General features: G+C 56.7%; 1 protein-coding gene across 3 annotated transcripts in view; it reads left to right on the top strand.

Annotated features, from left to right (window-relative positions):
* Positions 1 to 14,472: 14,472 nt before the first annotated feature.
* The window catches only part of CHN2 (chimerin 2), a 461,718-nt gene continuing 452,302 nt past the window's right edge, over positions 14,473 to 23,888 (top strand). For all 3 annotated transcript variants that reach the window (XM_086942204.1, XM_086942203.1, XM_086942206.1), the window contains exon 1: positions 14,473 to 14,614. In XM_086942204.1, coding sequence (XP_086798330.1) covers positions 14,581 to 14,614 — 34 coding nt within the window. In that variant the 5' untranslated portion in view covers positions 14,473 to 14,580. The remainder of the gene's footprint in view (positions 14,615 to 23,888) is intronic.

Genomic DNA, 23,888 nt, shown 5'->3' with positions numbered 1-23,888 from the left:
TCAACACCCTCTACGCCACCCCACTCTGCTCTACACCACTCCACACTCACCGCCACTCCATGCCACTCTGCCCACTCTTACACTCTACACCACTCAACTCTACTTCCTGCATCACACTCCATAACACTCCACTCTACTCAACACTACTCAACACCCTCCACGCCACCCCACTCTGCTCTAAACCACTGCACAATCACTGCCACTTCATGCCACTCTGCTCCACTCTTACACTCTACACCACTCAGCTCTACTCCCTGCATCACACTCCATAACACTACACTCTACTCCACACTACACAACACCCTCTACGCCACCCCACTCTGCTCAACACTACTCCACACTCACCACCACTCCATGCCACTCTGCTCCACTCTTACACTCTACACCACTCAACTCTACTCCCTGCATCACTCTCCATAACACTCCACTCTACTCCACACTACACAACACCCTGTACGCCACCCCACTCTGCTCTACACCACTCCACACTAACCGCCACTCCATGCCACTCTGCCCCACTCTTACACTCTACACCACTCAACTCTACTCCCTACATCACACTCCATAACACTCCACTCTACTCCACACTACACAACACCCTCCGCGCCACCCCACTCTGCTCTACACCACTCCACACTCACCACCACTCCATGCCACTCTGCTCCACTCTTACACTCTACACCACTCAACTCTACTCCCTGCATCACACTCCATAACACTCCACTTTACTCCACACTACACAACACCCTCCACGCCACCCCACTCTGCTCTACACCACTCCACACTCACCACCACTCCATGCCACTCTGCTCCACTCTTACACTCTACACCACTCAACTCTACTCCCTCCATCACACTCCACACAACACTCCACTCTACTCCACACTACACAACACCCTCAACTCCACCCCACTCTGCTCTACACCACTCCACACTCACCGCCACTCCATGCCACTCTGCTCCACTCTTACACTCTACACCACTCAACTCTACTCCCTGCATCACACTCCACACAACACTCCACTCTACTCCACACTACAGAACACACTCTACGCCACCCCACTCTGCTCTACACCACTCCACACTCACCACTACTCCATGCCACTCTGCTCCACTCTTACACTCTACACCACTCAACTCTACTCCCTGCATCACACTCCATAACACTCCACTCTACTCCACACTACACAACACCCTGTACGCCACCCCACTCTGCTCTACACCACTCCACACTCACCGCCACTCCATGCCACTCTGCCCCACTCTTACACTCTACACCACTCAACTCTACTCCCTACATCACACTCCATAACACTCCACTCTACTCCACACTACACAACACCCTCCACGCCACCCCACTCTGCTCTACACCACTCCACACTCACCACCACTCCATGCCACTCTGCTCCACTCTTACACTCTACACCACTCAACTCTACTCCCTGCATCACACTCCACACAACACTCCATTCTACTCCACACTACTCAACACCCTCCACGCCACCCCACTCTGCTCTACACCACTTCACACTCACCACCACTCCATGCCACTCTGCTCCACTCTTACACTCTACACCACTCAACTCTACTCCCTGCATCACACTCCACACAACACTCCACTCTACTCCACACTACACAACACCCTGTACGCCACCCCACTCTGCTCTACACCACTCCACACTCACCGCCACTCCATGCCACTCTGCCCCACTCTTACACTCTACACCACTCAACTCTACTCCCTACATCACACTCCATAACACTCCACACTACACAACACCCTCCACGCCACCCCACTCTGCTCTACACCACTCCACACTCACCACCACTCCATGCCACTCTGCTCCACTCTTACACTCTACACCACTCAACTCTACTCCCTGCATCACACTCCACACAACACTCCACTCTACTCCACACTACTCAACACCCTCCACGCCACCCCACTCTGCTCTACACCACTCCACACTCACCACCACTCCATGCCACTCTGCTCCACTCTTACACTCTACACCACTCAACTCTACTCCCTGCATCACACTCCACACAACACTCCACTCTACTCCACACTACTCAACACCCTCCACGCCACCCCACTCTGCTCTACACCACTCCACACTCACTGCCACACCCTGCCACTCTGCTCCACTCTTACACTCTACAACACTCAACTCTACTCCCTGCATCACACTCCATAACACTCCACTCTACTCCACACTACACAACACCCTGTACGCCACCCCACTCTGCTCTACACCACTCCACACTCACCGCCACTCCATGCCACTCTGCCCCACTCTTACACTCTACACCACTCAACTCTATTCCCTACATCACACTCCATAACACTCCACTCTACTCCACACTACACAACACCCTCCACACCACCCCACTCTGCTCTACACCACTCCACACTCACCACCACTCCATGCCACTCTGCTCCACTCTTACACTCTACACCACTCAACTCTACTCCCTGCATCACACTCCACACAACACTCCACTCTACTCCACACTACTCAACACCCTCCATGCCACCCCACTCTGCTCTACACCACTGCACACTCACCGCCACTTCATGCCACTCTGCTCCACTCTTACACTCTACACCACTCAACTCTACTCCCTGCATCACACTCCATAACACTCCACTCTACTCCACACTACACAACACCCTGTACGCCACCCCACTCTGCTCTACACCACTCCACACTCACCACCACTCCATGCCACTCTGCTCCACTCTTACACTCTCCACCACTCAACTCTACTCCCTGCATCACAGTCCATAACACTCCACTCTACCCCACACTACTCAACACCCTCTACGCCACCCCACTCTGCTCTACACCACTCCACACTCACCGCCACTCCATGCCACTCTGCTCCACTCTTACACTCTACACCACTCAACTCTACTCCCTACATCACACTCCATAACACTCCTCTCTACTCCACACTACACAACACCCTCCACGCCACCCCACTCTGCTCTACACCACTGCACACTCACCGCCACTCCATGCCACTCTGCTCCACTCTTATGCTCCACACCAATCAACTCTACTCCCTGCATCACACTCCATAACACTCCACTCTACTCCACACTACACAACACCCTGTACGCCACCCCACTCTGCTCTACACCACTCCACACTCACCACCACTCCATGCCACTCTGCTCCACTCTTACACTCTACACCACTCAACTCTACTCCCTGCATCACACTCCACACAACACTCCACTCTACTCCACACTACTCAACACCCTCCACGCCACCCCACTCTGCTCTACACCACTGCACACTCACCGCCACTCCATGCCACTCTGCTCCACTCTTACACTCTACACCACTCAACTCTACTCCCTGCATCACACTCCACACAACACTCCACTCTACTCCACACTACTCAACACCCTCCACGCCACCCCACTCTGCTCTACACCACTGCACACTCACCGCCACTCCATGCCACTCTGCTCCACTCTTACACTCTACACCACTCAACTCTACTCCCTGCATCACACTCCATAACACTCCACTCTACTCCACACTACACAACACCCTGTACGCCACCCCACTCTGCTCTACACCACTGCACACTCACCACCACTCCATGCCACTCTGCTCCACTCTTACACCCTACACCACTCATCTCTACTCCCTGCATCACACTCCATAACACTCCACTCTACTCCACACTACACAACACCCTGTACGCCACCCCACTCTGCTCTACACCACTCCACACTCACCGTCACTCCATGCCACTCTGCCCCACTCTTACACTCTACACCACTCAACTCTACTCCCTGCATCACAGTCCATAACACTCCACTCTACCCCACACTACTCAACACCCTCTACGCCACCCCACTCTGCTCTACACCACTCCACACTCACCGCCACTCCATGCCACTCTGCTCCACTCTTACACTCTACACCACTCAACTCTACTCCCTGCATCACACTCCATAACACTCCACTCTACTCCACACTACACAACACCCTGTCGCCACCCCACTCTGCTCTACACCACTCCACACTCACCACCACTCCATGCCACTCTGCTCCACTCTTACACTCTCCACCACTCAACTCTACTCCGTGCATCACAGTCCATAACACTCCACTCTACCCCACACTACTCAACACCCTCTACGCCACCCCACTCTGCTCTACACCACTCCACACTCACCACCACTCCATGCCACTCTGCTCCACTCTTACACTCTACACCACTCAACTCTACTCCCTGCATCACACTCCACACAACACTCCACTCTACTCCACACTACAGAACACCCTCTACGCCACTCCACTCTGCTCTACACCACTCCACACTCACCACCACTCCATGCCACTCTGCTCCACTCTTACACTCTACACCACTCAACTCTACTCCCTGCATCACACTCCATAACACTCCACTCTACTCCACACTACACAACACCCTGTACGACACCCCACTCTGCTCTACACCACTCCACACTCACCGCCACTCCATGCCACTCTGCTCCACTCAACTCTACTCTCTGCATCACACTCCATAACACTCCACTCTACTCCACACTACACAACACCCTCTACGCCACCCCACTCTGCTCTACACCACTCCACACTCACCACCACTCCATGCCACTCTGCTCCACTCTTACACTCTCCACCACTCAACTCTACTCCCTGCATCACAGTCCATAACACTCCACTCTACCCCACACTACTCAACACCCTCTACGCCACCCCACTCTGCTCTACACCACTCCACACTCACCGCCACTCCATGCCACTCTGCTCCACTCTTACACTCTACACCACTCAACTCTACTCCCTGCATCACACTCCATAACACTCCACTCTACTCCACACTACACAACACCCTGTACGCCACCCCACTCTGCTCTACACCACTCCACACTCACCACCACTCCATGCCACTCTGCTCCACTCTTACACTCTCCACCACTCAACTCTACTCCCTGCATCACAGTCCATAACACTCCACTCTACCCCACACTACTCAACACCCTCTACGCCACCCCACTCTGCTCTACACCACTCCACACTCACCACCACTCCATGCCACTCTGCTCCACTCTTACACTCTACACCACTCAACTCTACTCCCTGCATCACAATCCACACAACACTCCACTCTACTCCACACTACAGAACACCCTCTATGCCACCCCACTCTGCTCTACACCACTCCACACTCACCACCACTACATGCCACTCTGCTCCACTCTTACACTCTACACCACTCAACTCTACTCCCTGCATCACACTCCATAACACTCCACTCTACTCCACACTACACAACACCCTCTACGCCACCCCACTCTGCTCTACACCACTCCACACTCACCACCACTCCATGCCACTCTGCTCCACTCTTACACTCTTCACCACTCAACTCTACTCCCTGCATTACACTCCACACAACACTCCACTCTACTCCACACTACAGAACACCGTCTACGCCACCCCACTCTGCTCTACACCACTCCACACTCACCACCACTCCATGCCACTCTGCTCCACTCTTACACTCTACACCACTCAACTCTACTCCCTGCATCACACTCCATAATACTCCACTCTACTCCACACTACACAACACCCTGTACGCCACCCCACTCTGCTCTACACCACTCCACACTCACCACCACTCCATGCCACTCTGCTCCACTCTTACACTCTACACCACTCAACTCTACTCCCTACATCACACTCCATAACACTCCACTCTACTCCACACTACACAACACCCTCTACGCCACCCCAATCTGCCCTACACCACTCCACACTCACCACCACTCCATGCCACTCTGCTCCACTCTTACACTCTACACCACTCAACTCTACTCCCTGCATCACACTCCATAACACTCCACTCTACTCCACACTACTCAACACCCTCTACGCCACCCCACTCTGCTCTACACCACTACACACTCACCGCCACTCCATGCCACTCTGCTCCACTCTTACACTCTACACCACTCAACTCTACTCCCTGCAACACACTCCATAACACTTCACTCTACTCCACACTACACAACACCCTGTACGCCACCCCACTCTGCTCTACACCACTCCACACTCACCACCACTCCATGCCACTCTGCTCCACTCTTACACTCTACACCACTCAACTCTACTCCCTGCATCACAGTCCATAACACTCCACTCTACCCCACACTACTCAACACCCTCTACGCCACCCCACTCTGCTCTACACCACTCCACACTCACCGCCACTCCATGCCACTCTGCTCCACTCTTACACTCTACACCACTCAACTCTACTCCCTACATCACACTCCATAACACTCCTCTCTACTCCACACTACACAACACCCTCCACGCCACCCCACTCTGCTCTACACCACTGCACACTCACCGCCACTTCATGCCACTCTGCTCCACTCTTACACTCTAATCCACTAAACTCTACTCCCTACATCACACTCCATAACACTCCTCTCTACTCCACACTACACAACACCCTCCACGCCACCCCACTCTGCTCTACACCACTGCACACTCACTGCCACTTCATGCCACTCTGCTCCACTCTTACACTCTACACCACTCAACTCTACTCCCTGCACCACACTCCTTAACACTCTACTCTACTCCACACTACACAACACCCTCCACGCCACCCCACTCTGCTCTACACCACTGCACACTCACCGCCACTCCATGCCACTCTGCTCCACTCTTACGCTCTACACCACTCAACTCTACTCCCTGCATCACACTCCATAACACTCCACTCTACTCCCTACTACACAACACCCTCTACGCCACCCCACTCTGCTCTACACCACTGCACACTCACCACCACTCTATGCCACTCTGCTCCACTCTTACACTCTACACCACTCAACTCTACTCCCTGCATCACTCTCCATAACACTCCACTCTACTGCACACTACACAACACCCTGTACGCCACCCCACTCTGCTCTACACCACTCCACACTCACCGTCACTCCATGCCACTCTGCCCCACTCTTACACTCTACACCACTCAACTCTACTCCCTACATCACACTCCACAACACTCCACTCTACTCCACACTACTCAACACCCTCCACGCCACCCCACTCTGCTCTACACCACTCCACACTCACCACCACTCCATGCCACTCTGCTCCACTCTTACACTCTCCACCACTCAACTCTACTCCCTGCATCACAGTCCATAACACTCCACTCTACCCCACACTACTCAACACCCTCTACGCCACCCCACTCTGCTCTACACCACTCCACACTCACCACCACTCCATGCCACTCTGCTCCACTCTTGCACTCTCCACCACTCAACTCTACTCCCTGCATCACAGTCCATAACACTCCACTCTACCCCACACTATTCAACACCCTCTACGCCACCCCACTCTGCTCTACACCACTCCACACTCACCACCACTCCATGTCACTCTGCTCCACTCTTACACTCTCCACCACTCAACTCTACTCCCTGCATCACAGTCAATAACACTCCACTCTACCCCACACTACACAACACCCTCTATGCCACCCCACTCTGCTCTACACCACTCCACACTCACCACCACTCCATGCCACTCTGCTCCACTCTTACACTCTCCACCACTCAACTCTACTCCCTGCATCACAGTCCATAACACTCCACTCTACCCCACACTACTCAACACCCTCTACGCCACCCCACTCTGCTCTACACCACTCCACACTCTCCACCACTCCATGCCACTCTGCTCCACTCTTACACTCTCCACCACTCAACTCTACTCCCTGCATCACAGTCCATAACACTCCACTCTACCCCACACTACTCAACACCCTCTACGCCACCCCACTCTGCTCTACACCACTCCATACTCACCACCACTCCATGCCACTCTGCTCCACTCTTACACTCTCCACCACTCAACTCTACTCCCTGCATCACAGTCCATAACACTCCACTCTACCCCACACTACTCAACACCCTTTACGCCACCCCACTCTGCTCTACACCACTCCACACTCACCACCACTCCATGCCACTCTGCCCCACTCTTACACTCTCCACCACTCAACTCTACTCCCTGCATCACAGTCCATAACACTCCACTCTACCCCACACTACTCAACACCCTCTACGCCACCCCACTCTGCTCTACACCACTCCACACTCACCGCCACTCCATGCCACTCTGCTCCACTCTTACACTCTCCACCACTCAACTCTACTCCCTGCATCACAGTCCATAACACTCCACTCTACCCCACACTACACAACACCCTCTATGCCACCCCACTCTGCTCTACACCACTCCACACTCACCGCCACTCAATGCCACTCTGCTCCACTCTTACACTCTCCACCACTCAACTCTACTCCCTGCATCACACTCCATAACACTCCACTCTACTCCACACTACACAACACCCTGTACGCCACCCCACTCTGCTCTACACCACTCCACACTCACCACCACTCCATGCCACTCTGCTCCACTCTTACACTCTACACCACTCAACTCTACTCCCTGCATCACAGTCCATAACACTCCACTCTACTCCACACTACACAACACCCTGTACGCCACCCCACTCTGCTCTACACCACTCCACACTCACCACCACTCCATGCCACTCTGCTCCACTCTTACACTCTACACCACTCAACTCTACTCCCTGCATCACACTCCATAACACTCCTCTCTACTTCACACTACACAACACCCTCCACGCCACCCCACTCTGCTCTACACCACTGCACACTCACCACCACTCCATGCCACTCTGCTCTACTCTTAGACTCTACACCACTCAACTCTACTCCCTGCATCACACTCCATAACACTCCACTCTACCCCACACTACTCAACACCCTCTACGCCACCCCACTCTGCTCTACACCACTCCACACTCACCGCCACTCCATGCCACTCTGCTCCACTCTTACACTCTACACCACTCAAGTCTACTCCCTGCAACACACTCCATAACACTTCACTCTACTCCACACTACACAACACCCTCCACGCCACCCCACTCTGCTCTACACCACTCCACACTCACCGCCACTCCATGCCACTCTGCTCCACTCTTACACTCTACACCACTCAACTCTACTCCCTGCATCACACTCCATAACACTCCACTCTACTCCACACTACACAACACCCTGTACGCCACCCCACTCTGCTCTACACCACTCCACACTCACCACCACTCCATGCCACTCTGCCCCACTCTTACACTCTCCACCACTCAACTCTACTCCCTGCATCACACTCCATAACACTCCACTCTACCCCACACTACTCAACACCCTCTACGCCACCCCACTCTGCTCTACACCACTCCACACTCACCACCACTCCATGCCACTCTGCCCCACTCTTACACTCTCCACCACTCAACTCTACTCCCTGCATCACACTCCATAACACTCCACTCTACTCCACACTACTCAACACCCTCTACGCCACCCCACTCTGCTCTACACCACTCCACACTCACCACCACTCCATGTCACTCTGCTCCACTCTTACACTCTCCACCACTCAACTCTACTCCCTGCATCACAGTCCATAACACTCCACTCTACCCCACACTACTCAACACCCTCTACGCCACCCCACTCTGCTCTACACCACTCCACACTCTCCACCACTCCATGCCACTCTGCTCCACTCTTACACTCTCCACCACTCAACTCTACTCCCTGCATCACACTCCATAACACTCCACTCTACTCCACACTACTCAACACCCTCCACGCCACCCCACTCTGCTCTACACCACTCCACACTCACCGTCACTCCATGCCACTCTGCTCCACTCTTACACTCTACACCACTCAACTCTACTCCCTACATCACACTCCATAACACTCCACTCTACTCCACACTACACAACACCCTGTACGCCACCCCACTCTGCTCTACACCACTCCACACTCACCACCACTCCATGCCACTCTGCCCCACTCTTACACTCTCCACCACTCAACTCTACTCCTGCATCACACTCCATAACACTCCACTCTACTCCACACTACACAACACCCTGTACGCCACCCCACTCTGCTCTACACCACTCCACACTCACCACCACTCCATGCCACTCTGCCCCACTCTTACACTCTCCACCACTCAACTCTACTCCCTACATCACACTCCACACAACACTCCACTCTACGACACTCCACTCTACGACACTCCACTTCACATCACTCTCCTTGGCCCCACTAACTTTTAGCCACGCTGAACACCAGCCACCCTGGTGTACAGCATGGCTAAAACATATTGGAAAGCCAATAGCTTTTGCATAGGCAGGACCTATTGGCTTTGCCAATGCTTGTTTTCTGTGTAACGTTTTGTCTCTTGGATGTGCAGAAACCTGCGTGACTTAGGATCCGAGACAAGAAAAGTTTCAGAGATCTACCTGACAGATACACGCCGAGTTTTCTCGACCTCCACCTCATGTGGCCATCACTTCCATCCAAGCGCAATCGTGAGTCCTAAGACTTCCAGGCACTTACCGACACGTCATAACTCAGCATCAACCGCAGCTCCGCGCCCCCTCCTGCCCCCGTCCTGTTTTTAACCTACGCCTGCCGTGTCGGCGCTAATGGGGCCGCTGCTGGTCAAGATTGATAATTGGGGGGTGATTGGCCGCCTCGGTGCGCTCGTGAGCGGCGGATCGATACCTGCCTTGGATCCGCGGATCCAGCGCGCATTAGAGGAGCCACGTGACGTCAGACCCGATGCAGCTCCTCAAGGGGACCCGACCAGACGAGGCGCAGCCGCAGCTCCACAGCACTCACAGTCAAGAGTGAAATACGACGCAGCCCGGGCTCAGGGGCAGTGTGAGGAGGAGCGTCGCTTCATTCAAACTATGAACCTGCCTGCTCCCTGTGGCAGGAGGCTCGAGCTCCCACGAGGAGGCACCAAACTCAACTCTGAGAACTGCTGGGCCTGGTGGGATTGAATAACTTTTTTTTACTCAGTGCTTAAATTTGGCAGGTTTATTTCCTTTCTCTAATCTCACCAACAAACAGGGCACAAGTCCTAATAAAAGAAGTGGGGGGACTGGCCTAGTTTGGCAGTATGCACGTGACATCACTGCGCGTGACGTCGCGGCGGCGCGCGTGACGTCACGGTGCACGACATCACAGTGCACAACATACAGCTCACAACACACAGGCATCACAGGAATTGACATCATAGAAAGTGATATCACAAGCCACGACTTTACAGGACGAGGCATCACAAGGAGTGACCTCAGATCTAAAGCCCTCACATATATGTTTAGCGGGTCTATCATGTGTACGTTTGAGCGCATTATGAGCATAATAACACCGTGAGCTGTGGGAGAGGATATGTGACTTCTACACCTTGCAATCCCCCAGTTTTATTTGACACATCCCGTACATGCATGTACAATCTTATATCATTCATTGTGCATGTAATGTGCACGTGTTGATGTAAAGCGCTCTGACACCCTGCATTGGGATCAGTAGGGCTACACAAGAAAAAATAGTGGCACTTACATTATTTCAACGCCCCTCAGGGGAAGTAAGCGCTATATAAAAGCAATTTGCTTTGTGTAAATACTAGGAAACACCCAACACATCTGCAGTTCTTACAGTGCATGCATATCTCCTAAACAAGGACTGAACAAAGTGAAAAGCTGCCTCTTTTAAGTATGTGTGAAGTGCTACCAAGGTGTGAGCCTTTCTTTCCCTCTGCTGCATTTGCATCAGGTGTGAGGGTTCTGACCAAAAGGAGGCCTGATGACCTCTGAGACTCGGCCTATGTTATAGGCTCAGCAGGAGTCAGGAGCGATGCGAGGCACAAAGAAAATGGGCGCTAAAGCATAGAATCACACGCTAGCGTGATCTTACTGATAACACAATATAATTATCGCCGCTTTTCGCCCAAAAACGGACGCTAAAGTGGCGATAATTCTGTTGCGGCCCCTTGATGATATACCCCTTCATTGATAGACGTGGTCATTACCAGTCGCGCCAGCGAGGCCCTGGCAAGGTCACGCTGAAGGACGGGGGTTGGACAGGGTTCAGAGGTGGTGGTGACCTGTCCTCACCTGTACTGCTGAGGTGATCAGCTTTGATGGGTTCTCTCCGACCACACGGGGGTCACTTGTTCCTCCTCTGAGGAATGAACTCTGAACTCAACTCAGTGCAAACACCCTGGTGCAGGAATGGGGCAGCCCAGCACAGATGCTGATGACCAGTGAGACACACTAATGTGGGAACAGGCGCTTGGCTTGTGCTTTACTCGAAGCGCTAGCCGGCTCCTTCCATCAGAGCCACCCTCAATCTTTGCAAACCCTTTTAGTACTTGCATGCAGTGAACACTACAAAGCAGGGACAACACATGGACTATGGTTTGCGATGTCATCCATTGTTTGAATGATCTGGCCTGATGTGAGCCCCTCTATACAAGAAAGGCAATACATGCTAGTTTCAGTGTTTCATTAAGAAGCATATACAAGACTAATAAAGCTGGCTTTTCAACAATTCGAATTTTTGATGGCATGTGTATGAAGATGTGTGTCAAGTTTTTTAAGGTTGTGTTTTTCGAAAGGGCATTATAAGATGTTAGTAGTCTGAACTGTTAGGGGAGGAAAAGAATACGCATGGGGTCTCTACTACCTGCTTAATTTGAGCCGGTGGTTTCCGGTGCTCCACGCTGGCACTTAGTAGTCAACACCGTCTCTTATGACAGCTGCCACATGGTGGCGCTGTTTGTATGATTTGGATGATCAGAAAAACTGTTGATTTATTCATTCAATACATATTAAAAATAACGGATTCCTGTCGCCCAAGCCATTCATAGCTTTGGGGGCCTCGGACAGTCTGAATTGTCACACCTGTTGGAGTGTGATGCTTAGCAGTTGTGTAGGTTGTGTCATCGGCAGCGCTGATAAGGCAGTGGGGGGCGCGAGCTGCAGACGAAGCTCTGAATGCTTAGCATATTTCTTCCGCATGCGCATATGCCACTCGGCCGAGCCTCTGTAATCCGTACATCAGTGCGCGGCGCGCGCTTATCTTTTCACATGTGGGCGCTTGAAGTGAGGGTGAAGTGAGGGGGGAGTGACAAGAAGAGAGGGCAAACCCAGGCCCAGCCTGATGAGAAGAGAAACCTCCGCGCTCAGCATTCCTCGCATTTTGCAGAAACAAACAGAAACGTCGGGTTTCGTTTTTACACAACACTGTCACTGGGTGTTTGTTAATATTTGTTTGTGTATCTAACACACCCTCTTTATAGCAGATAGAGACCTTACATCTTAATAGTAAGCATGTTATGCCTTTATATAGCGCTGGCTTGTAGCATGAAGCCACTTTGTAGCGCTAAGTTTACATTTCCAGGTCTTCTCTCGCGTTGCCAATCACCGATAAGGGCGCCCTCTCGATGCCCCTCTATTGCAGGGGGGGGGACAGAGGAGGGTTCTTGTAACTTGTATCCTCTTTCGGAGACAGAGAATCACGGAGACGTCCCAAAAAATAAATTTTTATTTTTTGTATTTTGAAGGTGCGTGGGTGCTGTGAGTGTGAGAGGGGAGGAGTCACGGTCAATGGGAGGAGCCACGGTCAATGGGAGGAGGCGCGTGGTCAGTGGGAGGGTGAGACAGGGTATGCGTGAGTGGGAGGGGCGAGTGGAGGAATACTGTCAATGGAAAGGCTGAGGAGGGTTCGGGAGCGGGGGGGGGGGGTCAAGACGAGGGCCCCCACTGCCAGTGCATGGGAGGGATGAAAGGAGTGCCCGCATTTACTATGAGGGCAGATGGAGGGTCCTTGTACGTGGGTGGAATCAAGGGCTGGGCTCGTTGTTATTGGGCGGTATGAGGTGAGGTTTGAGGGGCGGACCCGTCAGTAACAGTGGGAGGGATGAAAGGAGGGCCCGCTGTCAGGGGGAGGTCTGAGGGGTGGACCTCTGCCAGTGGGAGGGATGAAAGGAGGCCCCCTGTCAGTGGAAGGGCTGAGGTGAGGGCGTCGATCAGGGGGAGGAATAAAATGAGTCCCGCTGTTTGTGGGAGGTCTGGGGGGAGGGCCGTTGTCAGTGGGAGGGAGGAAAGGAGGATCCACTGTCAGTGGAAGGGATGAAAGGAGGGCCCACTGTCAGTGAGAGGGATGAATGAAAGGAGGGCTGAAAGGAGGCCCCAATGTCAGTGGAACGGATGAAAGGAGGGACCGTTATCAATGGGAGGTCTGAGGAGAGGGTCTCTTTCAGTGGGAGGGATGAAAGGAGGTCCCACTTTCAGTGGGAGGGATGAGGGGAGGGCCCATGTCAGTGGGAGGGATGATGAAAGGAGGTCCCGTTCTCAGTGGGAGGTCTGAGGGGAGGGCCCATGTCAGTGGGAGGGGTGAAAGGAGGGCTCACTGTCAGTGGGAGTGATGAGGGGAGGGCCCCCGTCCGTGGGAGGGCCAGGGCCCTGCTGTCATGGTAGTGTCGCGGGGAGGGCCGCCCCCTGTCAGGCAGACTGGGTGCAGAGCCCCGGCCGTGGAGCGCACTCCGAGCTCGGCCATGGGATAGGCACCCCTGGACTCTGGTGGGCATGGCCGCGTCCAGCGGCTCCTCGGCCTCCTCAGGTAGGTGCCCCCTGCGCCGCCGCCCCCAGGTCCTCACCCCTACCCCCGCCATGTGCTCCCCAGCACCGGGCTGCTTGCAAGACACCTGCGAGGGCGAAATGCACAGGGTGTTTAGAGTGGCAGCCAGGTGCCACCATCTCTGCCAGGTGCCACCATCTCTGCCAGGTGCCACCACCACAGGGGCATCTCTGCCAGGTGCCACCATCTCTGCCAGGTGCCACCACCGAGGGGTATCTCTGCCAGGTGCCACCCCCACAGGGGCATCTCTGCCAGGTGCCACCCCCGCAGGGGCATCTCTGCCAGGTGCCACCACTGCAGAGGCATCTCTGCCAGGTGCCACCACTGCAGGGGCATCTCTGCCAGGTGCCACCACCGAGGGGTATCTCTGCCAGGTACGACCACTGCAGGGGCATCTCTGCCAGGTGCCACCACTGCAGGGGCATCTCTGCCAGGTGCCACCACTGCAAGGGCATCTCTGCCAGGTGCCACCACTGCAGGGGCATCTCTGCCAGGTGCCACCACCGAGGGGCATCTCTGCCAGGTGCCACCACCGAGGGGTATCTCTGCCAGGTGCCACCACTGCAGGGGCATCTCTGCCAGGTGCCACCACCGCAGGGACATCTCGGCCAGGTGCCACCTCCGCAGGGGCATCTCTGTCAGGTGCCACCACCGCAGGGGCATCTCGGCCAGGTGCCACCTCCGCAGGGGCATCTCTGCCAGGTGCCACCTCCGCAGGGGCATCTCTGCCAGGTGCCACCACCACAGGGGCAATACTGCCAGGCAGATACTACCATCAGGGGAGCAGCACTGCCAGGGCAAGCCCTGCCAGGCAGGTGTAACTACATGATCAGTGAGGAGACATGCCAAGCACAGTGACGGCAGTGGCAGGGGTGTACTGCAGTGACAGCACTGCCAGGGGTGTACCACCACAGTGACAGCAGTGCCAGGGGTGTACCATCACAGTGACAGCAGTACCAGGGATGTACCGCAGTGACAGCAGTGCCAGGGGTGTACCACCACAGTGACAGCAGTGCCAGGGGTGTACCACAGTGATGGCAGTGCCAGGGGTGTACCACCAGAGTGACGGCAGCACCAGGGGTGTACACCACAGTGATGGCAGTGCCAGGGGTGTACCACCACAGTGACAGCAGTGCCAGGGGTGTACCACCACAGTGACGGCACTGCCAGGGGTGTACCACCAGAGTGACGGCAGTGCCAGGGGTGTACCACCGCAGTGACAGCAGTGCCAGGGGTGTACCACCACAGTGACAGCAGTGCCAGGGGTGTACCACAGTGACGGCAGTGCCAGGGGTGTACCACCACAGTGACAGCAGTACCAGGGATGTACCGCAGTGACAGCAGTGCCAGGGGTGTACCACAGTGATGGCAGTGCCAGGGGTGTACCACCAGAGTGACGGCAGCACCAGGGGTGTACACCACAGTGACGTCAGTGCCAGGTGTGTACCACCGCAGTGACGGCAGGGCCAGGGGTGTACCACCAGAGTGACGGCAGTGCCAGGGGTGTGCCACCAGAGTGACAGCAGTGCCAGGGGTGTACCAACACAGTGACGGCAGTGCCAGGGGTGTACCACAGTGACGGCAGTGCCAGGGGTGTACCACCGCAGTGACGGCAGGGCCAGGGGTGTACCACCGCAGTGACGGCAGGGCCAGGGGTGTACCACCGCAGTGACAGGAGTGACAGGGGTGTACCACCACAGTGACAGAAGTGCCAGGGGTGTACCACCACAGTGACAGAAGTGCCAGGGGTGTACCACCACAGTGACGGCAGTGCTAGGGGTGTACCACCGCAGTGACAGAAGTGCCAGGGGTGTACCACCACAGTGACAGAAGTGCCAGGGGTGTACCACCACAGTGACAGAAGTGCCAGGGGTGTACCACCACAGTGACAGAAGTGCCAGGGGTGTACCACCACAGTGACAGAAGTGCCAGGGGTGTACCACTACAGTGACAGGAGTGACAGGGGTGTATCACCACAGTGACAGGAGTGCCAGGGGTGTACCACCACAGTGACAGAAGTGCCAGGGGTGTACCACCACAGTGACAGCAGTGCCTGGCTGTACCACCACAGTGAGGGCAGTGCCTGGGGTGTACCACCGCAGTGACAGGAGTGACAGGGGTGTACCACCAGAGTGATGGCAGTGCCAGGGGTGGACCACCAGAGTGATGGCAGCTCCAGGGGTGTACCACCGCAGTAATGGCAGTGCCAGGGGTGTACCACCACAGTGACGGCAGTGACAGGGGTGTACCACTGCAGTGACAGCAGTGCCAGGGGTGTACCACTGCAGTGACAGCAGTGCCAGGGGCGTACCACCACAGTGACGGCAGTGCCAGGGGTGTACGACCGCAGTGACAGCAATGCCAGGGGTGTACCACCGCAGTGACATCAGGGCCAGGGGCGTACCACCACAGTGAGGGCAGTGCCAGGGGTGTACCACCACAGTGACAGCAGTGCCAGGGGTGTACACCGCAGTGACAGCAGTGCCAGGGGTGTACCACCACAGTGACAGGAGTGACAGGTGTGTACCACCACAGTGACAGCAGTGCCAGGGGTGTACCACCGTAGTGACAGCAGTGCCAGGGGTCTACCACCACAGTGACAGCAGTGCCAGGAGTGTATCACCACAGTGACAGCAGTGCCAGGGGTTTACCACCGCAGTGTCGGCAGTGCCAGTGGTCAACCACCACAGTGACAGAAGTGTCAGGGGTGTACCAACGCAGTGACAGCAGTGCCAGAGGTGTACCACCACAGTGACGGCAGTGACAGGGGTGTACCACCGTAGTGACAGCAGTGCCAGTGGTGTACCACCACAGTGACAGCAGTGCCAGGGTTTTACCACCACAGTGACGGCAGTGCCAGGAGTGTACCACCGCAGTGACAGCAGTGACAGGGGTGTACCACCGTAGTGACAGCAGTGACAGGGGTGTACCACTGCAGTGACAGCAGTGCCAGGGGTGTACCACTGCAGTGACAGCAGTGCCAGGGGCGTACCACCACAGTGACGGCAGTGCCAGGGGTGTACGACCGCAGTGACAGCAATGCCAGGGGTGCACCACCGCAGTGACATCAGGGCCAGGGGTGTACCACCGCAGTGACAGCAGTGCCAGGGGTGTACCACCACAGTGACAGCAGTGCCAGGGGTGTACACCGCAGTGACAGCAGTGCCAGGGGTGTACCACCACAGTGACAGGAGTGACAGGGGTGTACCACCACAGTGACAGCAGTGCCAGGGGTGTACCACCGTAGTGACAGCAGTGCCAGGGGTCTACCACCACAGTGACGGCAGTGCCAGGAGTGTATCACCACAGTGACAGCAGTGCCAGGGGTTTACCACCGCAGTGTCGGCAGTGCCAGTGGTCAACCACCACAGTGACAGAAGTGTCAGGGGTGTACCAACGCAGTGACAGCAGTGCCAGAGGTGTACCACCACAGTGACGGCAGTGACAGGGGTGTACCACCGTAGTGACAGCAGTGCCAGTGGTGTACCACCACAGTGACAGCAGTGCCAGGGTTTTACCACCACAGTGACTGCAGTGCCAGGAGTGTACCACCGCAGTGACAGCAGTGACAGGGGTGTACCACCGTAGTGACAGCAGTGCCAGTGGTGTACCACCACAGTGACAGCAGTGCCAGGGTTTTACCACCGTAGTGACAGCAGTGCCAGTGGTGTACCACCACAGTGACAGCAGTCCCAGGGTTTTACCACCACAGTGACGGCAGTGCCAGGAGTGTACCACCGCAGTGACAGCAGTGACAGGGGTGTACCACCGTAGTGACAGCAGTGCCAGTGGTGTACCACCGCAGTGACAGCAGTGCCAGTGGTGTACCACCACAGTGACCGCAGTGCCAGGGGTGTACATCACAGTGACAGCAGTGCCAGGGGTGTACCACCGCAGTGACGGCAGGGCAAGGGGTGTACCACCGCAGTGAGGGCAGTGCCAGGTGTGTACCACCGCAGTGACGGCAGTGCCAGGGGTGTACCACCGCAGTGAGGGCAGGGCCAGGTGTGTACCACCGCAGTGACGGCAGGGCCAGGGGCGTACCACCACAGTGACGGCAGTGCCAGGGGTGTACCACCGCAGTGACGGCAGTGCCAGGGTTGTACCACCACAGTGACGTCAGTGCCAGGGATGTACCACCACAGTGACGTCAGTGCCAGGGGTGTACCACCACAGTGACAGCAGTGCCAGGGGTGTACCATCACAGTGACGTCAGTGCCAGGTGCCTGGGGTGTACCACCGCAGTGACATCAGTGCCAGGGGTGTACCACCAGAGTGACGGCAGTGCCAGGGGTGTGCCACCACAGTGACGTCAGTGCCAGGGTGTACCACTACAGTGACGGCAGTGCCAGGGGTGTACACCGCAGTGACAGCAGTGCCAGGGGTGTACCACCACAGTGACAGCAGTGACAGGGGTGTACCACAGTGACGGCAGTGCCAGGGGTGTACCACCAGAGTGACGGCAGCACCAGGGGTGTACACCACAGTGACGGCAGTGCCAGGGGTGTACCACCACAGTGACAGCAGTGCCAGGGGTGTACCACCACAGTGACGGCACTGCCAGGGGTGTACCACCAGAGTGACGGCAGTGCCAGGGGTGTACCACCGCAGTGACATCAGTGCCAGGGGTGTACCACCACAGTGACAGGAGTGACAGGGGTGTACCACCACAGTGACAGCAGTGACAGGGGTGTACCACCACAGTGACAGGAGTGACAGGGGTGTACCACCACAGTGACAGCAGTGCCAGGGGTGTACCACCACAGTGAGGGCAGTGCCAGGGGTGTACCACCGCAGTGACAGGAGTGACAGGGGTGTACCACCAGAGTGATGGCAGTGCCAGGGGTGGACCACCAGAGTGATGGCAGCTCCAGGGGTGTACCACCGCAGTAATGGCAGTGCCAGGGGTGTACCACCACAGTGACGGCAGTGACAGGGGTGTACCACTGCAGTGACAGCAGTGCCAGGGGTGTACACCACAGTGACGGCAGTGCCAGGGGTGTACGACCGCAGTGACAGCAATGCCAGGGGTGTACCACCGTAGTGACAGCAGTGCCAGTGGTGTACCACCACAGTGACAGCAGTGCCAGGGTTGTACCACCGCAGTGACGGCAGTGCCAGGGGTGTACACCACAGTGACGGCAGTGCCAGGGGTGTACCACCAGAGTGACTGCAGTGCCAGGTGTGTACCACCACAGTGACAGCAGTGCCAGGGGTGTACCACCGTAGTGACAGCAGTGCCAGGGGTCTACCACCACAGTGACGGCAGTGCCAGGAGTGTATCACCACAGTGACAGCAGTGCCAGGGGTTTACCACCGCAGTGTCGGCAGTGCCAGGAGTGTATCACCACAGTGACAGAAGTGTCAGGGGTGTACCAACGCAGTGACAGCAGTGCCAGAGGTCTACCACCACAGTGACGGCAGTGCCAGGAGTGTATCACCACAGTGACAGCAGTGACAGGGGTGTACCACCGTAGTGACAGCAGTGCCAGTGGTGTACCACCACAGTGACAGCAGTGCCAGGGTTGTACCACCACAGTGACAGCAGTGCCAGGGGTGTACGCCACAGTGACAGCAGTGCCAGGGGTGTACCAACGCAGTGACAGCAGTGCCAGGGTTGTACCACCACAGTGACAGCAGTGCCAGGGTTGTACCACCACAGTGACGGCAGTGCCAGGGGTGTACACCACAGTGACAGCAGTGCCAGGGGTCTACCACCACAGTGACGGCAATGCCAGTAGTGTATCGCCACCTTGACAACAGTTCCAGGGGTGTACCACCGCAGTGACAGCAGTGCCTAGGGTGTACACCATAGTGACGGCAGTGCCAGGGGTGTACCACCGCAGTGACGGCAGTGCCAGGGGTGTACACCACAGTGATGTCAGTGCCAGGGATGTACCACCACAGTGACGTCAGTGCCAGGGGTGTACCACCACAGTGACGGCAGTGCCAGGGGTGTACCATCACAGTGACGTCAGTGCCAGGTGCCCGGGGTGTACCACCGCAGTGACATCAGTGCCAGGGGTGTACCACCAGAGTGACGGCAGTGCCAGGGGTGTGCCACCACAGTGACAGCAGTGCCTGGGGTGTACACCATAGTGACGGCAGTGCCAGGGGTGTACCAGCAGAGTGACAGCAGTGCCAGGGGTGTAGCACCACAGTGACAGCAGTGCCAGGGGTGTACACCACAGTGAGGGCAGTGCCAGGTGTGTACCACCGCAGTGACGGCAGGGCCAGGGGCGTACCACCACAGTGACGGCAGTGCCAGGGGTGTACCACCGCAGTGACGGCAGTGCCAGGGGTGTACCAGCAGAGTGACAGCAGTGCCTCGGGTGTACACCAGAGTGACAGCAGTGCCAGGGGTGTACACCACAGTGACGGCAGTGCCAGGGGTGTGCCACCACAGTGACAGCAGTGCCTGGGGTGTACACCACAGTGACGGCAGTGCCAGGGGTGTACCACCGCAGTGACAGCAGTGCCAGGGGTGTACCACCGCTGTGCCAGCAGTGCCAGGGGTGTGCCACCGCAGTGACAGCAGTGCCAGGGGTGTACCACCGCAGTGACGGCAGTGCTAGGGGTGTACCACCGCAGTGACAGCAGTGCCAGGGGTGTACCACCGCTGTGACGGCAGTGCCAGGGGTGTACCACCGCTGTGACAGCAGTGCCAGGGGTGTACCACCGCTGTGCCAGCAGTGCCAGGGGTGCACCACCACAGTGACGGCAGTGCCAGTGGTGTACCACCACAGTGACAGCAGTGCCAGGGTTTTACCACCGTAGTGACAGCAGTGCCAGTGGTGTACCACCACAGTGACAGCAGTCCCAGGGTTTTACCACCACAGTGACGGCAGTGCCAGGAGTGTACCACCGCAGTGACAGCAGTGACAGGGGTGTACCACCGTAGTGACAGCAGTGCCAGTGGTGTACCACCGCAGTGACAGCAGTGCCAGTGGTGTACCACCACAGTGACCGCAGTGCCAGGGGTGTACATCACAGTGACAGCAGTGCCAGGGGTGTACCACCGCAGTGACGGCAGGGCAAGGGGTGTACCACCGCAGTGAGGGCAGTGCCAGGTGTGTACCACCGCAGTGACGGCAGTGCCAGGGGTGTACCACCGCAGTGAGGGCAGGGCCAGGTGTGTACCACCGCAGTGACGGCAGGGCCAGGGGCGTACCACCACAGTGACGGCAGTGCCAGGGGTGTACCACCGCAGTGACGGCAGTGCCAGGGTTGTACCACCACAGTGACGTCAGTGCCAGGGATGTACCACCACAGTGACGTCAGTGCCAGGGGTGTACCACCACAGTGACAGCAGTGCCAGGGGTGTACCATCACAGTGACGTCAGTGCCAGGTGCCTGGGGTGTACCACCGCAGTGACATCAGTGCCAGGGGTGTACCACCAGAGTGACGGCAGTGCCAGGGGTGTGCCACCACAGTGACGTCAGTGCCAGGGTGTACCACTACAGTGACGGCAGTGCCAGGGGTGTACACCGCAGTGACAGCAGTGCCAGGGGTGTACCACCACAGTGACAGCAGTGACAGGGGTGTACCACAGTGACGGCAGTGCCAGGGGTGTACCACCAGAGTGACGGCAGCACCAGGGGTGTACACCACAGTGACGGCAGTGCCAGGGGTGTACCACCACAGTGACAGCAGTGCCAGGGGTGTACCACCACAGTGACGGCACTGCCAGGGGTGTACCACCAGAGTGACGGCAGTGCCAGGGGTGTACCACCGCAGTGACATCAGTGCCATGGGTGTACCACCACAGTGACAGGAGTGACAGGGGTGTACCACCACAGTGACAGCAGTGACAGGGGTGTACCACCACAGTGACAGGAGTGACAGGGGTGTACCACCACAGTGACAGCAGTGCCAGGGGTGTACCACCACAGTGAGGGCAGTGCCAGGGGTGTACCACCGCAGTGACAGGAGTGACAGGGGTGTACCACCAGAGTGATGGCAGTGCCAGGGGTGGACCACCAGAGTGATGGCAGCTCCAGGGGTGTACCACCGCAGTAATGGCAGTGCCAGGGGTGTACCACCACAGTGACGGCAGTGACAGGGGTGTACCACTGCAGTGACAGCAGTGCCAGGGGTGTACACCACAGTGACGGCAGTGCCAGGGGTGTACGACCGCAGTGACAGCAATGCCAGGGGTGTACCACCGTAGTGACAGCAGTGCCAGTGGTGTACCACCACAGTGACAGCAGTGCCAGGGTTGTACCACCGCAGTGACGGCAGTGCCAGGGGTGTACACCACAGTGACGGCAGTGCCAGGGGTGTACCACCAGAGTGACTGCAGTGCCAGGTGTGTACCACCACAGTGACAGCAGTGCCAGGGGTGTACCACCGTAGTGACAGCAGTGCCAGGGGTCTATCACCACAGTGACAGCAGTGCCAGGGGTTTACCACCGCAGTGTCGGCAGTGCCAGGAGTGTATCACCACAGTGACAGAAGTGTCAGGGGTGTACCAACGCAGTGACAGCAGTGCCAGAGGTCTACCACCACAGTGACGGCAGTGCCAGGAGTGTATCACCACAGTGACAGCAGTGACAGGGGTGTACCACCGTAGTGACAGCAGTGCCAGTGGTGTACCACCACAGTGACAGCAGTGCCAGGGTTGTACCACCACAGTGACAGCAGTGCCAGGGGTGTACGCCACAGTGACAGCAGTGCCAGGGGTGTACCAACGCAGTGACAGCAGTGCCAGGGTTGTACCACCACAGTGACAGCAGTGCCAGGGTTGTACCACCACAGTGACGGCAGTGCCAGGGGTGTACACCACAGTGACAGCAGTGCCAGGGGTCTACCACCACAGTGACGGCAATGCCAGTAGTGTATCGCCACCTTGACAACAGTTCCAGGGGTGTACCACCGCAGTGACAGCAGTGCCTAGGGTGTACACCATAGTGACGGCAGTGCCAGGGGTGTACCACCGCAGTGACGGCAGTGCCAGGGGTGTACACCACAGTGATGTCAGTGCCAGGGATGTACCACCACAGTGACGTCAGTGCCAGGGGTGTACCACCACAGTGACGGCAGTGCCAGGGGTGTACCATCACAGTGACGTCAGTGCCAGGTGCCCGGGGTGTACCACCGCAGTGACATCAGTGCCAGGGGTGTACCACCAGAGTGACGGCAGTGCCAGGGGTGTGCCACCACAGTGACAGCAGTGCCTGGGGTGTACACCATAGTGACGGCAGTGCCAGGGGTGTACCAGCAGAGTGACAGCAGTGCCAGGGGTGTAGCACCACA

The sequence above is a fragment of the Lissotriton vulgaris genome, chromosome 10 (assembly GCF_964263255.1).
Source record: "Lissotriton vulgaris chromosome 10, aLisVul1.2, whole genome shotgun sequence".
In the NCBI taxonomy this organism is placed as follows: domain Eukaryota; kingdom Metazoa; phylum Chordata; class Amphibia; order Caudata; family Salamandridae; genus Lissotriton; species Lissotriton vulgaris.
This window is presented reverse-complemented; position numbering and strand designations above follow the sequence as displayed.